Source organism: Myotis nattereri (assembly GCF_964212035.1).
Source record: "Myotis nattereri genome assembly, chromosome: 2".
NCBI classification, from domain to species: Eukaryota; Metazoa; Chordata; class Mammalia; order Chiroptera; family Vespertilionidae; genus Myotis; species Myotis nattereri.
The window spans coordinates 131,531,112-131,549,357 of record NC_138076.1 but is presented as its reverse complement, the minus strand read 5'-3'; the positions used below and the strand labels follow the sequence as shown (position 1 = coordinate 131,549,357).

The 18,246-nt window shown below is 35.9% G+C and overlaps 1 protein-coding gene across 1 annotated transcript in view; it reads right to left on the bottom strand.

The window, feature by feature from the left end:
• Positions 1 to 18,246, bottom strand: part of POC1B (POC1 centriolar protein B) — a 110,678-nt gene that overhangs the window by 47,690 nt on the left and 44,742 nt on the right. The window contains exons 5-9 of the mRNA XM_081083321.1: positions 8,914 to 9,021; positions 8,669 to 8,784; positions 7,427 to 7,560; positions 4,955 to 5,023; positions 4,118 to 4,270 (exon numbers count right to left, since the gene is read on the bottom strand). Coding sequence (XP_080939447.1) covers positions 4,118 to 4,270; positions 4,955 to 5,023; positions 7,427 to 7,560; positions 8,669 to 8,784; positions 8,914 to 9,021 — 580 coding nt within the window. The remainder of the gene's footprint in view (positions 1 to 4,117; positions 4,271 to 4,954; positions 5,024 to 7,426; positions 7,561 to 8,668; positions 8,785 to 8,913; positions 9,022 to 18,246) is intronic.

The following is an 18,246-nucleotide window of genomic DNA, read 5'->3' as shown; positions in this document are numbered from 1 at the left end:
TCTCTGTATCCATCATACTTAGGAATTCATGAACACAAACATCGCTACCAACAAATTCTGAAGGGCAAGGAATCTGCACACTTTGTCCCCTGTTGCACACCCTAAAGCTACTATAATGTCCAACACACAGATATGTTAACTTTGATTATATTGAGCCATTACATCAAAATGATTAAAAGTACAGAATGGAACCAGAGTGCGTAGGTTGAATTCTAGGGTTCCCACCTACTAGCTTTATGATTTAACTGACTCGATTTCTCATGGAATAAAAATGGTACTACTTCATAGAGTTTTTAGGAAGATTAAATGACTTAATTTATGTGAAGGAATTAAAATAATGTTGTATGTGTTAGATATTATTAGTATTATTATCATGTAATCTCTGAAGAACAATTCAATAATACAGAACAAAATAATATAGCTATATATACTCCAGCTAGAACTAAAATACAAGATTGGTAGAGAAATGTTATTTTTTTTACCATAAATTATAATATTTTCTACCTTTATACAAGATTGAAATAAAGCTCAATCTCAGACTTGAAGACTTAAATTGATCACTTGTAGTTTTCAACAATGAATCATGTCCAGATTTTTATACAAATATTTGGTTATGTTAAAAGAAGTTTTCCTTCCTACTAAATATCATACAGAATTTCCAATGCAATTTATAGATTAAGATAGTCTTAAATAGCCATTATAAAATTAAAGGCCAATGGAGCAATTATTTTATTAATACTCTTAAACTGATTAATCACCATCCCTTCCTATAATATTCTACAATTCTCCCAGAATAACTATTTTGATGCCTTACTGTCACCAAGATCTAACGCCATCCCTTAGAATGACTCTATTGTCTTCCAATGAAAATATGCACAAGAGTTGGGGACTGCTCAGGATAAAGCGTCATGCACTCACATTAAGTTCCTTCTCCAAGATGTGAAGTCTGCTTTTGTTTGGAAGCAGGGCTGGGCAATTTATAGTAGCTCCTGACAGCTTGAAGTCAGCATGACCTAGTGATGTGCCATAGCACAGTGTGGGCAGGGCTAAGACACATTATTCAGAAATTAGGCTTCTTTCCCACCAAAAAAAGAAAGAAGCTGTTCTCATGTTTTTAATTACGATGGAGTGCCTAGGACAGGATGCTACAAAGGATCTGCAGTTAGATCAACAGAGAGGACACAGGAGGGGTCTGCTTCACACAGCGGGGTAAGGATCTTATGCCTCATACCTTCTTTCACGTGACCTTCTTCTCTCATGTATTCTAAAAGCAAACTGCTATCTTCCTGACTCTCCATGTAGAAATTAGTAATTTATATATTTAGTCAGCTGGTACTCAAGGTCTAAGACTCTGCAGGATCCCCACCTTCAAAGGAGTGGAGCACTTAAGGATGGCAAATGGGTGGCTTTTGCAAAAAAGGCCAAATAATCTCACCCAGGAGACTGAAATTATGCAATTCAAACGAGTTTCATGGAAAACAGAATAAAATTTAAATCACAGAAATGCAATGTTGCTTCAAACTTGGAAAGGAAACTTTCATGGTTACTGCAAAAAGAAAAAGTTAGTGAAATTAATCAGATTATAGATGCCATTTATTCCATATCCTTTCATAATACATTTTTGTTCTATTAATCATGAATTCCAACCTCAAAAATGTTTTTTTGCTAATTTTCAAACATTTCCAAAGTAACATGTAAGTTGAGTTTGCCTAAAGATTTGAAAAATAATTCAATCCACAAAATTTTGTCTTTCAAAATAAAATGTACTTAATCTAAGTGAATACACTGCATAATATCTAGTCTGATTCATACTATTCTATTCTAGGTGATATTTAAAGTGTTTAAAAATAGTTTGATATTTAATAATTATTTATTAATAATATTAAATATGTTCTCTGTCTAGAAAACTTATTATAAGAGATTTTTTTAAGTGGTTTTAAAAATTTTCCATTGATTTGTAGAGAGTGGAAGGAAGGGGGAGAGACAGAGAGAAACACATCAATTAGTTGTTTCCTACACTCAGGGATCCAGCCTGCAACAGAGGTATGGCACATGCCCTTGGCCAGAACCTAGGACCCTCTAGTCCAGTGATGGTGAACCTTTTGAGCTCGGCGTGTCAGCATTTTGAAAAACCCTAACTTAACTCTGGTGCCGTGTCACACATAGAAATTTTTTGATACTTGCAACCATAGTAAAACAAAGATTTATATTTTTGATATTTATTTTATGTATTTAAATGCCATTTAACAAAGAAAAATCAACCAAAAAAATGAGTTTGCGTGTCACCTCTGACACGCGTGTCATAGGTTCGCCATCACTGCGTCTAGTCTGAGGGCCAATGTAAGAGATTTAAAAAAAAAATTAAACAATTGTTCATATGCAGAATCCTACCACTTCTCTGGTATTTTATATTACAGAATATGAAGGTATTTTAAACATGTTCATTGTGTACTTAATTTAAACAACCATGAGTGCTTACAGGCAATTTAAAGTAGGTACACTCAGGCTGACTTTCTTAAGGCCACAAATATAATTCAGTCACAGTGCTTAACATTCTGTAACTGAACTCTGATTCCAAGATGAAAAGTCAGCTTTTAATAGGATTCTTAAGTGTATATGTGAAAAATATGGTTGAGTGTGCCTTGCATGGCCTGGGTCATCCTGACCTCACCATACAGAGCAACCGGCCAGTTCACTTTCTGGCTGCAGTCAGAGCAGAGCTATTCAGACAACTTGTTGATGTTTTGAAGAAGAGTCAGCACTCTTAAATGGCCTGGGACTGGCAGTAAATCACAGAGAAAATGGCCTGAAGTGCCAGCACTGAGGTAGTGTGGAGTCATGGAAATAGCACTGAATTAGGAGTAAGGAGAGCAGAACTCGGCCTGCAGCCCAGCCACCATCCCTGTGAAAAGGTGGCTGGACAGATGACAGGGCAGCAACTACATGGATGGTTAGGCTCAGTCACACCACAGTAACGCTAGAACAGAAAACACTGAGAGTGTTAGCAAAACCAGCTGGGGTTTAACAAGGAAAGGGAATGCAAATTAAAATATACTTCACATATATTTTATGTGAATACTTGTAATCACAGGGGATCAAAATACATCTATCATTGTAGAAACTGAAACACAAATGTGATGAGCCAAAAATTACATTATATACTTTCAAAAAAATAAAAGGAGTAGTAAAGCATAATGTAAATACTTTATTTAGAAGAACTGGAAAGAAGGTCAAAGTTGCAAAGGACCAAAATTGTATCAAAGAACTGAAAATAAACATTACCAAAGAAAAACCAGGATAGAAACCCCCAAATGTGGCTAGATTAAACAAATATAGAAAATAGTCCAAAAAACTTAAAAGTTTTAAAAACTTGCACTTAGGAACTCAAAATAGCTACTCTAAAAGCAAAGAGAGGCTCTGTTAGTGATCAAAAATTCAGATGAATGGGAAATAATGATTTAATATTAACTCTTGGAAGAGAAAAAAGGGGCTATGGAGAATCATGCAAAATGGAAAGTATTGAACAATGATGATTTTTTTTTTTAAGAGAGAACATTTAAATCTATAGCACTTAAAGAAACTTGTCAACAAAAATACATCTAAATAATTATATATTTGAAAATATATGTAAGCAAATAGTAAAATAGTACCAATTATTAGGTTTAATGCCCAAATCTCTTCTTTTTATTGTCCATAAGATTTTCTTCTTTGTTATAAAAGAACTTCAAGATATTTATTTCAATAACTGTCATAAGTATTGCCCTTTAGCACTATTCTCATGGCAGCCATCACCTGAGCTTCCTACACATGCCTAGAATAAGAAACTTGCTCAGACTTTAGTCACCAAAGCCTTAGATTTGTCATTTCCTATTACTATTAACACAGTTTTTAAGTTTTATTTCTAAGTCTTCAAGAAGCAAATATGAGAGCCTTTAGATCGATTACATACTGTCATATTTAAAGTTTTACAAGTAAAAATAATTGTTTCTCAAAGTTCTGCTGTTGTAAGGCAGAACTAGGTTTTCTATAACTAAGTATGGTTTCAAGCATCTAGTTGACCAGTAGCCCCAAAATCTGCACTTACAAATAGCAGGACAAATAGGTACAAAGTACTCACTTCAACAGTCTCGATTTTCCCTTCATGGCAATGTGGTGTTCTCGGATAGATGTCCAAAAGATGTGGTGGTGAATCAAAATGTAATCTTTTGAGATTTGTTTTAAGAACATCTTTAGAATTCAGTTCATCAAAGTTAGTCCTCCATAATAAAATCTGTTTAAAAAAATTAAACAAGTTGGCAATTTATTTACTTGCATATACAAGCAATAGAATGGATTTTTTAAAAAAATGAATATACAAAATGCCTCTCAAAATAGGAAGACTAGATAAATATTTCAACATTACTACTTCTCAATACTTTTTTAAGGGTGAGAGATTTAGCCATCTGAATTGCCTTCATGTCGTTTAAAATTCATATTAAGAAAATAACATTACCTTAAAATCCTCTTTTTTTCCCCAAAGCCCAAAACCATGTTGTCTACCATATTCAATAAATCTGACTATGAATGACTTTTGGTTATTTTAAGTAAATGCAAAATTGCTGCATAAATAATTTATATTTACAATCCTCAAGAATCTTAACATTTCAAACACAAGATAAAGACAAAATATTAGGCAACAATTCAAGTGAAAGTGCCACATTAATATCTGGCATACAGTAAGTGTCAGTTACATGTATAAGTGTAGAGACAAGCAAAGAAAATAACTGCTATTTGAGTTCTAAGAATTATCAAAACTGTCACGATTTCAGCTATGAAATAGCAGACGTCCTGGCATTAAGTTAAAATATAAATTCATTGGAACATATACAACCTAGCTGGTTGTGAAAATCTGTGCTGAGGCCTTGGACTCCTTTGCCCTAACCTAATCGAAGAGGGAGCTGAAAGACGTACAAACCTGCATATCTGCGCCTCCTGATGAAAATAGCTCTCCACCTTTTGAAAATGAAACAGTAAAGACAGGCCCCTAAGATATAAATGGAAATTTAAAAAAAGTTACTTGGTGATGTTTTCTTATGGCCAAGGATACTGTAAATATTAATTTTTTTCTAATTTATGTAGACTATTGATGCAATAAGTCTGAGAGAACATATCCAACTGCTAGCAACTAATGCAGGTAGAGTGAAGGTAATCAAAGAACCAACCCAATTATATTAAAACACATATAAATGATATTAAATGAGAAAGAAATTCTAATAAAAATTTTAAAATACACCTTTTTTTTCCTTTTAAAGAAAAGCTTGTACATATGTAATTACAAGCTTTTTCAATTACAGAATTTCTGTTAAGACTGTCTGGCTTTGGACTCTTTATTCAACAAATCACTAGCAGAAACTAAATGATAACTCTGAGAGTGATTAAGAATGAAGCTACATGAAAAAAAGGCCATATTCCCATTTTCTGACTTCAACAGGCTTCACTGAATCACCCTTCATGTGGGCAACAGTGAGCCACTAATAGTTTTAAAAGCAGGATATAGACAGGAGGAGAGCTGTGCTGAAAACTGATGTCACAAACACTTTGTAAAGCATATGACTGTCTAACCACTATACTGTGTACCTGAAACTAAAACAAAATAATACTGAGTGAAAATTGATGTTGCAATTGTGAGATGATGGACTGAAGTAAGAATGAATGGTTGGAGGCCAGTTAGGAAGTTACTGCAATTATTTGGGTGAGAGGTAATGAGAACTTGAAATTGAGCAATGACTGTGAAGTTGGACAAGACTACACTTGGCACAGTCACAACATGCATAGCCTCTAGGTCAACTTTTCAATCCAGATAAGAGTAATTATTTCTCATTTCAAAATACCAGTATATTCTGTTCTGTTAATGTGCCCTTAATCTATACAAGAAAACTTCTGGGGAAAAACACCTTATATTTTTAAGTAGACAACCCCACAGATTTAAGTTATTGTAGCCCCATAAACATCTTTTTCCTCCACATTGTGAAAAATTCCACCTTTGTGTATAAATTTTTCTTCTAAAATATTGTTTATCTTTTTTTCTATTACTCTATTTCCATGGGTATTTTAATCCTTGGCTACTTTTATTGGTTATTTATTCAGCTTAAATACACACATGAACTGGTTTGTGTCTATTTCTGCTTCACACTAACACAGCTGCAGAGCAAATGACAAAGCAAGCAGGAAGCCAAGCAAGATATATGAAGGCAGAAAAAAACCCTTCTCCCCTAGACCACTGGCCTATTCTATTTCTGGATATAAACTGCTTATACTTGGTTAAAAGGAAGTATCTAGTACTTTTTTAAAAGGATGCATCCTAAAAAATTTAGAGGAGTTTGAATATTTACCCAGAAAGGAGGACTAGTTTACATACTTAAAAAAAGTTTTTCTTTAGTGTGTTATATGCCAGGGTGTGTGTGTGTGTGTGTGTGTGTGTGTGTGTGTGTGTGTGTGTAATTGAACAAGTCAATAATAGGACCTCACTTCCCCACTGGGTTATAAACCAATTGAAAAATAACACAAAAAAATAAGGCATATGAGAGCCAAATATCACCTTTCATATGATAAAGGTTTTCAAAGAAAGAATGTGGCTTTATGTGTGCAAATGGGCTTTCTAGATCTGAATACCAGAATGAGTCAGATCTGAGTGCCCAGTCACAGGCAAGACTGGACAAGGGCAGGCCTCCCCACAATAAGTATCAGAGGGAAAGTGAGGGCAGGCTTACTTCCAAGAGCAGAAGTCACTGGGCTCTACTTGTTGTTAAGTTTCTCCTTTTAATCTCACCAGACTAGAGAAAGAAATGACTGCGGGGGTGTGAGAGGCTGAGAGTCAGAGCTAGTGGGACAGCCCCACATGAGAAGAAAGATCAGAAGTTGGAAAAAAATGTATCTATCACCACTTAACCAGTTAAACCTAAACTACATCCTGATGAAGATAACAGTGAAAGATTAATTTAATGGCTATAAAAGACACACATTGATTTTGACAAGAATTAAAATAAATATTATTTCTAATAGTTGCTTCTAGAGCAGCCGTGGGCAAACTACGGCCCGCGGGCCGGATCCGGCCCATTTGAAATGAATAAAACTAAAAAAAAAAAAAAGACCATACCCTTTTATGTAATGATGTTTACTTTGAATTTATATTAGTTCACACAAACACTCCATCCATGCTTTTGTTCCGGCCCTCCGGTCCAGTTTCAGAACCCATTGTGGCCCTCGAGTCAAAAAGTTTGCCCACCCCTGTTCTAGAGGATAAAAGCATCATCTTGGAGGCAAAAATATTTTTTTATGACAGCAGCAATGTATGTTATACTTGGAAAAGTAACAAAAGCATATAATAAAATGGATCAAAACTTTAAAATATTTATCATTTAAAAAACAAAAATCTCAGTGTTAGTACCGAATGTCCTTGAAGTGTATATATGAGCCTTCCTTCTAGTAGATCCAAAATCTTAAGTGTACCATCTGAAGAAGCAGTGATGAGATAGTTACCCGAAGGATGGAATGATACACAATTAACTCCGCCACTGTGAACTGATTTGTAGAAAATAAAGCAAAAACTTTAGAGAACAATTCTTAATTCTACTGGTAAAGATGCCCCTTGAATCTATTAGCAATATTAGGTTGAAAACAAAAATCAATTAGAGGCAATGTCCCCACAGCACCAAATTTCTAAGTAGCTTACTAAAACTAATAAGTAGTTTGGCATCAGATAGCTTGAGTATCCAGCTAATGAGAAAGAATAGCTTTTAATAAGAGAATATGTCATGGAAAGATGATCTTGTTAACCACATAACTAAAAGTCTTCAGATATATTACCAATATAACCAACAGTTAATTATTACCAGCTCACATAAGGTATACAACCTTGCCTTAAGCTAAATTTAGTAATCAATTAGTAGCTTGGCACTAAGGGGTAAAGAGTGTGGAGATATATTTGGAGAAGGGCACAATCTTGCCAGTTTGAGCAATCATTTCTCATCTTGCCATCTTTCCAATGGGAGGCAGTATAACACAGTGATGGGAAGTGTAAACAGAAAGACCAGGTCAATTTTCAGTTCTTTTAGAAAGTCACTTAAAGCCTCTCGAAGCCTCAATTTCCGTATCTTTAAATGGGAGTAATAATGATAATACCGCCTCTTGGGGCTGTTGTGATTTATCAGTGTAGCTACATGGTAAATACTACACTTCAGTCTGAGAAATGTGGACTTAATGTAAACCCAATATAAACCAAGAAATTGATTTATTTCTCCTTTAACTTTAATACATAGGCACAGTCAGATGTTGTTTTCTACCAGTTATAACAAGTATTTGTGCCAATTTCTATCCCTGACTTCTCATAATTATATAATCAGAGTTACTCCAGCAAATAACCAGAGTTTGCAAGTCTCACAGTAATCTCTTCCTTTTTTCTTTATAGTCCTGGCATCATTTTTAAGGTGCCTCCACCTCCCTCTCCACTCTGGCATCTACCCCAGCTTCTCAGACCATGCTGCTGAGGGGGCTGTCTTTCAGTCAGTTCAAAGGCAGCCTGTGGCTCTTAGTAAGAGGGCCAGGCCACACTGAGAAGGGTAGTCTTTCAGTTGAAGAGTTTCCCAGGAGCCCACTCAACAACTGAATTGTTTTGTTATAGAAACTATACCTTGATAATGCTGGAGTAATTTGTTTAATCGTATATCCCAGATTTTCACAGTATGATCAGAACCTGCTGAAGCTATGCATGTACCATTAGGGCTAAAATCCACAAAATTTGCAAACCTAGGAGGAAAGGATAAGATGGTCTCATATTTTGATTTCTTTACTTCAATTTCTTTATTTGAACTGTAATAAATTAAATGCCTCCTTATTAAACCATGTCACATAAATGCACAAATAGAATGAACTTACCCTACGGAATCTGAGAAATTACTGACACACTGCTTACTTGTGGTATCCCAAATTTTTATAGTTTTATCCTCACTACATGATACAATTAGTCTTCCATCGGGTGAAAATCTGGAAAGCACAAGAAAGAAGACTGTTTCTGTGAAAGGCTCCCGATAATCACAATCACAGCCATCCCACTCCCACCATACACAAGTCAGGCTGTACATATTAAATATTGGAGACCACTGTTACCACACGATGCAGCAACGTCTTATTCTGCAACCACCATCTTTTCAACTAAAAATAAGCACGACAAAGGACACTGATAGTCCATTAAAAGATCAAATCACACCATATAGATCAATGGTTCTCAACCTTCCTTATGCCGCGACCCTTTAATACAGTTCATGTTGTGGTGATCCCCAACCATAAAATTATTTTCGTTGTTACTTCATAACTGTAATTTTGCTACTATTATGAATCGTAATGTAAATATCTGATATGCAGGATATATTTTCATTGTTACAAATTGAACATAATTAAAGCATAGTGATTAATCACAAAAATATGTAATTATATATGTGTTTTTTGATGGTCTTAGGCGACCCCTGTGAAAGGGTCATTTGACCCCCATAGGGTCACGACCCACAGGTTGAGAACTGCTGATATAGATTAACCAAGGTTCTTCTCCTTTCATTCTTTTATTTAAATAATTTAGCTTTATGGCACCTGTTGTAGTTTTTTGGTTCATCTCTGCACTCCTTCCAAGCCAAGTACCTTGCCTTTTTTCTTTTTGCCATGTACCTTGCTTTTTAAAAAATCTTTATTTCTTTCTCCTATATCTGTCATTTTTTGGTGTTATCCATATGACCCAAGAGAGCCTTTATTGTTCACCCCCCCAACCCTGTAGTTAAGTTTTTTTATAAGAAAATGACTTGTGTGTTTAGAATTAAAATTAAATGATATCATCAACAAAAGAACCAGCTCCCCAAACCCATAAGTTCCTGGACATGAGGAGGCCAGAGAGCTCCACTGGACTGAAAGTAGGACAACTCATTAACATGGAACGGAAACTCCTTCATGGACACACCTATCATCCACATGCCCCATTAAAAAACAAATGACTAAATTCCCACATGGCTTGTCTACTGTTTCTATGCTCTCCTTTCATTTTAAGATCCTTTTCAAAGTTTCCCCCTACCCTAAGTGCCTTTCTAGAAGACAAAAAAAAAAATTTTTTTAGACTACTAGAAAATTATGAATAGTATTTTTGTCATTAATATTTTAGTAATAACAAAACCCAAGAAGACAAATTTAGGTCACAGACTGATTATGTTTCAATCTTATTGGTATTTCTCTCTAGGCCCAGATTGCTATAAGTCATCAATTGTGGGTGTGGATTATAATTAAAGGCTTTTCTTTTTATTCTCTCTCATTTGATCCTCTCCTCCCTTCCTGTTCTTAAGGCTGACCTAAGAATAATTCTTCCTGACAGAAACTTGGGATCTGGCGCCTATGGATTCACCATTAAAAAAAGAAAAGACACAGAAGCACCATTAAATTCTACATAAAATAATCTTTAAAATTCAAGAAAATAATCTTGTAAGAAAATATCTTCCATGATGGTAGTTCAGGGTGATTTTATAATAATGTAATATATTATTAATCTTTTCCAGCATAAAATATGTGATGAAGATTCAAATATGAAGGACAGTATTCTAGAAATGCTCCAAACAGATGAAATTTATTTTACACAGACCCTGGGGATAAGAAGCCTACTCAGTATCCCCATGAAAATAAACTTTACATAATAATGTAAAAAACTAATTCAATGAATTAAATTGCATCTCTTAAGAAGCTATCTTTGCCAGACTGGTTTGGCTCAGTGGATAGAGCGTCGGCCTGTGGACTGAAAGGTCCCGGGTTCAATTCCGGTCAAGGGCATGTACCTTGGTTGCAGGCACATCCCCAGTAGGAGGTGTGCAGGAGGCGGCTGGTCGATGTTTTTCTCTCATCAATGTTTCTAACTCTCTATCCCTCTCCCTTCCTCTCTGTAAAAAATCAATAAAATATATATATTTTTTAAAAAGAAGCTATCTTTAAAAAATATTACCTAATGTGGATATTTCTTCAAATGGTAAAAATATTTCTGAGATGACTTGATTCTTACATTTTAAGAGAGCAATGATGAAAAAAAAGTAATAAAATGGAATGATCAGGTTAAAAACAAAGTACAGAAATCCTCACCCTACATTATTGACTAAATCCTACCACCACCACCACCATCACTATCCTGCTAACCCTATAGCAACTCTTTTAATCCTCAATCAACCCTACAAAACAGGTGCTACTGCTAGCTTCAATTTACAGATGTATAAACGGGGCACATAAAGGATCAGTAACTGCCAGAGTCACACGACCAGGAAGATGAGAACCAGACAATCTGGTTCCATAGCTAAACTCTCAGTCACTCTGCTGGGTCCCTACTGAAAGGGAAGTGTCTTCTACTGGCCAAAGGATTTGGGACACATAGAGTTCTGTGTGGCTCCTGTGTGACCACAGAAGGCCCTAAAGTGGAGAGGCTTGAGGCAGTGCTCCTCAGACACTCCGTGATCGGCTCTGACAGGCTAACCACTGGACTATCCTTTAATAAAAATCCGCTTGCATTACCATACACTGTCAGTGTTCCAGACAAGTTTATAGGAAGGACATTCATTCATTCAAATATTCACTGAGCACCTGCCAGAACCAGGCACTGGACAACGTGCTGGGTCACAGGAATATAGTGGCAAATGAAATGGAGATCCCTGTATCCAGGAAACTTTCAATCTAGGGAGTTAACAGAAGGGAGGGCACACAAATAATATGTTTTAGACAGTGATAAAACAAAAAATGTGCCAATTTATCATTAGAAACTCCATCAAAGAAACATGTTTTTAAAGCAACTTGTGAAAAAGAGAAAGTAGGTACAGTAGAGCCTTGACTTACGAGTTTAATTTGTTCCGAGACTGAGCTCATTAAGGAGCTCGTTAACTCAAATTACTCTATCAACTCAATGCAAAAAATCGGCTGAAAGACAGCTGGTATCTCAAAAAACTCGTTAGTCGGGAAACTCATAAGTCAAGGCCCCACTGTATACTGGCCAGATAGAATTCAACCTAAGGAGGGGCTATAAATAAGAGGCATTTTTCAAACTAGAAATTTATCTAGAGCAGGATGGGTTATAGCCTGAGAGAAGCTTCCCCATGCTAAAGAAAGGAAGGGAGGGCAAACATCCGATACAGGACAGAGGAGGTAGTGGGAAGAAGCTGGCAGCAGAGGGAGAGGTTTCTACCTCCAACTCCACATGACCAAAGGGGCACTCAGGGTAAAGGCCCTGCCCCTCCTCTGGACACTATATTATAAATCCTGCTTTCTGTATATGTTTTTTTGCCTTTGGAGGGGTTAAAAGTAAAGATGGTGGCTTGTATCTTCTCCTTCCCCTTCACTTTTAATTAGATTCATAAAAAAATAAGTAAGCACCAATAAAATGGGCTTTTCTTTGCCCTGACTTTGATCAGGGCTCTGAGACATAAATAGATTTCTAATTCTCTAATTCAGTACCATCAACAGCCTTTTAAAATTTCCAGAGACTGTGTCACCAAGATGGATATTATATTAGTCAATGGTGACTAATGGATCAGGAGATGTGGACTGTCTATAAGGCATTTGAAAAGTTAATTAAACTAGTTACTATTCAATCCTTTAAAATGTATTGGTACTCATTTGAGAGAATGAGGAAATTCTTGAACACTTTCCAGAAAAACTGGTTCACATTTCCTTGAAAGCAGTCTAAGAGTTATATAATAGATCTTTAACTTGGAATCTATGGAGTTCCCAAAACTGTATTAAAACTGCATGCCTCTATGTACATAAACAGTTATTCATTCATTACACAGCCAAATGGGCCCATGAACCATGAAATGTTTTAAAGTGGTTTCATAAGAAATCAAAATATTCATTTAAATATTTCTATCATTAGATAAGTATTCTATAAAAACAAATTTCTAGCCCTCGGGATTGTGAGACCAGAGTGGGCATTGTCCATGTCCTTTAAGAAACAAATCATTAGTACGTGGTACTCTGAAGTCAGCAGTATTCAACAGGAGAGGGAAGCAGCAAAAAGCAGTGGAAATAAGACTGCCCAATTAATACAGAGTTTTGCAACTGCCCAGCTCTGTAACCTTGTGAAACTCATAACCCCTCTGGCCACCACTTTCTATTTAGATAATGTGAGACTTTCGATTGCATTCAGACCTCAAACTTTCATAGACTCAAAAAACAAGCAGTTTCAGTTTGCTTTAATGGGGTTGTGTTTACATATGGAAGTTGAAGTTCAAGACAATAAGCAAAACATTTATGTTTTTTTAAGTGCTGGTCAGCATTAGAAGAGAAACCATCTGTTGCAGTAACAGGATTCACTCCTGCAACTGTTGAGAGACAAAAAACAGATGAAAGAGGTATAAAAACATTTAAGTATGTTAATTATTTGTTGGGTCATCCATCATTTATGTGACCAGACTTCTCTCCTGGATCTCCACCCTTAAGTAAAATTGCCTACTGGGTGTCTCCTCTTGGATAGCCCTAGGCACCCCTGACTCTGAACTTGTCCAAATCTAAACTCACCTTCCTCCTCAGACAGCTTCTTCTCCAGTGTTACTTTCCTGAATAAACAGTTTCTGAAGTTAGAAACCTAGCAATCATGCTCGATTCCTCTTTCCCCTCCACTCCCCTACATTGTAATCCATGATTAGCCCCATCTCTTCAAACCACAATGGGCCCCGCTACGTCATTCTCTGCATGCAAGAAAAGTGATCTTTAAATTGGAAATCAAATTTTTCAAATTAAAACCATTTGGTGGTTTCACATTTCCCTTGGGAAAAAGTCTGACACCCTTACCACTGCTTATCAGGTCCTCTGGATCTGCCCTCCTGTCTCTTCATCTTCATCACCCCCCTCTTTCTGACACCACACCCCTCTTTTTTCTTAGGACCTTGCTCCTGCCTCAGCTGTTTCCTCACACACGTTTGTTCCCTCCCCCTACTCTTTATCTAGTTTGAATTACCTAAAAGGATCTTACTCCTTCAAGTCTCTGCTCCCCTCACTTTTTCATGAAAAGCCTTCCTGAATTTCCCCCTCCCCCAGGTTAACTCCTCAGGAGGTGTTCTTAACATTACTCATATGCACACGCCTCCCTTACAGCCACGTGTTCTGTTTACTTCCCTAACAAAATGTAAGCTCCAAGGCCACATCTGTCTTATTCACAGTGTGTCCCTAGGCACAGTGCACGGTACTGACTACATTCTCAGTAAACATTTACGGCACAAGACAAAAAACTTTCTAAGGGAATTCGCACTAACTTAGAATTATAGCCAATGAGAGCGTATACTTAAAATCTTTGCCATTTGTCACACAATACGAGCATACTTAATGCCACTGAACTATATATTGAAAATGGTAAATTTTATCTTATATATATTTTAGCATAATAACAAAAATACCTTCAATTTAGATGGCTAACGATCTCATGTAACACTACCAACAACTGAAAATTAAAGGCAGATTTTCCCCCTAAAAATTAATGCCGTAAAAGCAATAATGTTGGAAAAGTCTCATTAAGTTCTACTTATTTTTGACTAAGAATACCATAAAGATAACTAAGTTATCTCACATTATACATTATTGTTTAAAACTCAGGGCTACAATAATCCTAACATTTACTTATTTATCTATTTATTTATTTTAATAGAGTCTTTTTATTTATTTTTAAAACTACTTTATTGTTGAAAGTATTACATATGTCTCCTTTTTCCCCCATTGACCTCTCCCTGCCCACTCCCACCCCCCAGCACAGGCCTTCACCTCCTCTACTGTCTGTGAATCCTAACCTTTAAAAGCATTATTCTGCCCCCAAAATAGGTAATAATTCTCACCCATATATATATTTCAAAAGATAAATGTTTTTTCTCCATTACTCATTAAAGGAAAATTACTTGGTTTAAAAATCTAGAAAAGGGGACATCTGTAATACTTTTAATAATAAAGATTAAAAAAAGATAAAAAACTAGGAAATATAGTAAGTAAAAAAGTTCATAGTTCCATCACCCAAGTTCCAGTTAATATTTTATGTGTAATAGGTACTTTATCTTTGTTCATGTATACTCCTTCCATATTATAATGATAAGTTCTGAATTTTGTCCACCCTCTCCCCCTAAGATAAACATGTTTTAATGTAATTACTTGCTTATATTTCCCTTTTTTATGGCTACATAATAATCTAAACTATTTAACCAGTTTTCTTTACTCAGAAAAAAATGCTTGTTTACAATATTTCGCCATTATAAATTATACTGAAAGCAGTATTTTTTAGTATAAGGCATTTTCCTTTGAATATAAAAGGGTATTTAGAATAAATTTCTAGTTGTGGAATTGCTGCAACAAAGACTCCTGATATATTTTGCACACTGATTTCTAAAAAGACTATACTAACTTATATTTTAAAAGCATTAATATATTTCCCAATAGCTGGCATATCTTAAAAATATTTCTGTAAATTAAGATGAATGGTCATAAACAATGGTTAGTATAGAGAACATAACTGTTCATCTCTTTTTACACTAATGGACACCATGCCACCTCTGCGCCCTGTGGAGTAAGTCTGGACTTCAGGGAAAAGCTCATAAGTACTGGGCACACAGAATTTTTATTAATTAAGTTCATGGCATATATTCAAAATTCAGTGACTAAAGGGAGAAACAATTGCTCTAATGACCCTCTATATTCATTTAAATACAATGTCCATTCATTTGGAGAAAGAACAGTATCACTTGGACTATTTTTAGAATTTAATTGCTTAATTTATCTACAATTTTTGTAAATGTATGGTATGCAATACAAATCCTATTTTATATTTTTCCAAATAGAAATCCAACTATCTTAACTACATATTAAATAGTCCATTCATTTCCCCAATGGTTGGAAATGCTATCTCCAATGTAAAATATATATGGGCCTGCTTCTAGCCTTTCTATGACCTATTTTCCTAATCCTGTACCATTATCATCATATTTTAATTTCTATAGTTTTATACTGAGTTCCTTCTAATTTTTTTTCCTGTCACTGTTTCTTGATTATTCTTTTTTTTATTTTTATTTTTATTTTTTTATTGCTTAAAGTATTACAAAGGGTATTACATATGTGTCCATTTTATCCCCCCGCCCTAGACAGTCCCCCAGCCTCCCCTATCCCCCAGTGTCTTATGTCCATTGGTTATGCTTATATGCATACATACAAGTCCTTTAGTTGATCTCTTACCCCCCTACCTCCTGCCCCCCAACCCTCCCCGGCCTTCCCGCTGCAGTTGGACAATCTGTTTGAGGCAGCTCTGCCTCTGTATCTATTATTGTTCAAAAGTTTATAATGGTCTCTATTATCCATGAATGAGTGAGATCATGGGGTATGTTTCCTTCATTGACTGGCTTATTTCACTTAGCATAATGCTCTCCAGTTCCATCCATGACGTTGCAAATGGTAAGAGTTCCTTCCTTTTTAGAGCAGCATAGTATTCCATCGTGTAGATGTACCACAGTTTTCTAATCCATTCATCTACTGATGGGCACTTAGGCTGTTTCCAGATCTTAGCTATGGTGAATTGTGCTGCTATGAACATAGGGGTGCATATATCCTTTCTGATTGGTGTTTCTGGTTTCTTGGGATATATTCCTAGAAGTGGGATCACAGGGTCAAATGGGAGTTCCATTTTCAGTTTTTTAAGGAAACTCCATACTGTCTTCCATAGTGGCTGCACCAGTCTGCATTCCCACCAGCAGTGCACAAGTGTTCCTTTTTCTCCACATCCTCTCCAGCACTTGTCGTTTGTTGATTTGTTGATGATAGCCAGTCTGACAGGTGTGAGATGGTACCTCATTGTTGTTTTGATTTGCATCTCTCGGATGATTAGTGACTTTGAGCATGTTTTCATATGTCTCTTGGCTTTCTGAATGTCCTCTTTTGAAAGGTGTCTATTTAGGTCCTTTGCCCATTTTTTGATTGGATTGTTTATCTTCCTTTTGTTAAGTTGTATGAGTTCCCTATAGATTTTGGAGATTAGGCCCTTATCAGATATGACATTGGCAAATATGTTTTCCCACACAGTGGGTTTTCTCGTTGTTTTGTTGATGGTTTCTTTTGCTGTGCAGAAGCTATTTATTTTGATGTAGTCCCATTTGTTCATTTTCTCTTTAGTTTCAAGTGCCCTAGGAGCTGTATCAGTGAAGAAATTGCTTCGGCATATGTCTGAGATTTTGTTGCCTTTGGATTCTTCTAGAATTTTTATGGTTTCCTGTTGTACATTTAAGTCCTTTATCCATTTTGAGTTTATTTTTGTGTATGGTGTAAGTTGGTGGTCTAGTTTCATTTTCTTGCATATATCTGTCCAATTTTCCCAACACCATTTATTGAAGAGACTATCTTGGCTCCATTGTATGTTCTTGCCTCCTTTGTCAAATATTAATTGAGCATATTGGTTCGGGCCGATTTCTGGGCTCTCTATTCTATTCCATTGATCTATATGCCTATTCTTGTGCCAGTACCAGGCAGTTTTGAGAACAGTGGCTTTGTAATACAACTTGATATCTGGTACTGAGATCCGACCTACTTTGTTCTTTTTCAGGATTGCTGCAGCTATTCGGGGTCTTTTTTTATTCCAGATGAATTTTTGGAGAGTTCGTTCTAGATCTCTGAAATATGCCGTTGGTATTTTAATGGGAAGTGCGTTGAATTTATAGATTGCTTTGGGTAGTATGGACATTTTAATGATGTTGATTCTACCAATCCATGAACACGGTATGTTCTTCCATCTGTTTATGTCTTCCTCTATATCTTTTTTTCAATGTCCTGTAGTTTTCTGAGTAGAGGTCTTTTACCTCTTTAGTTAAGATTATTCCTAGGTAGCTTAGTTTTTTTGGTGCGAAGGTAAACGGGATTGTTTTTATAATCTCTCTTTCTGAAAGTTCACTATTGGTGTATAGAAATGCCTCAGATTTCTTCGGGTTAATTTTGTATCCTGCTACTTTGCCAAATTCATGTATTAAGTCTAGTAGCTTTTAGATGGAGTCTCTAGGGTTTTGTATGTATAATATCATGTCGTCTGCAAATAAGGACAGTTTTACTTCCTCTTTTCCAATTTGGATGCCTTTTATTTCTTCTTCTTGCCGAATTGCAATGGCTAACACTTCCAGTACTATGTTGAACAGGAGTGGTGAGAGGGGGCATCCCTGTCTTGTTCCTGTTCTTAGAGGAAATGGTGTAAGTTTT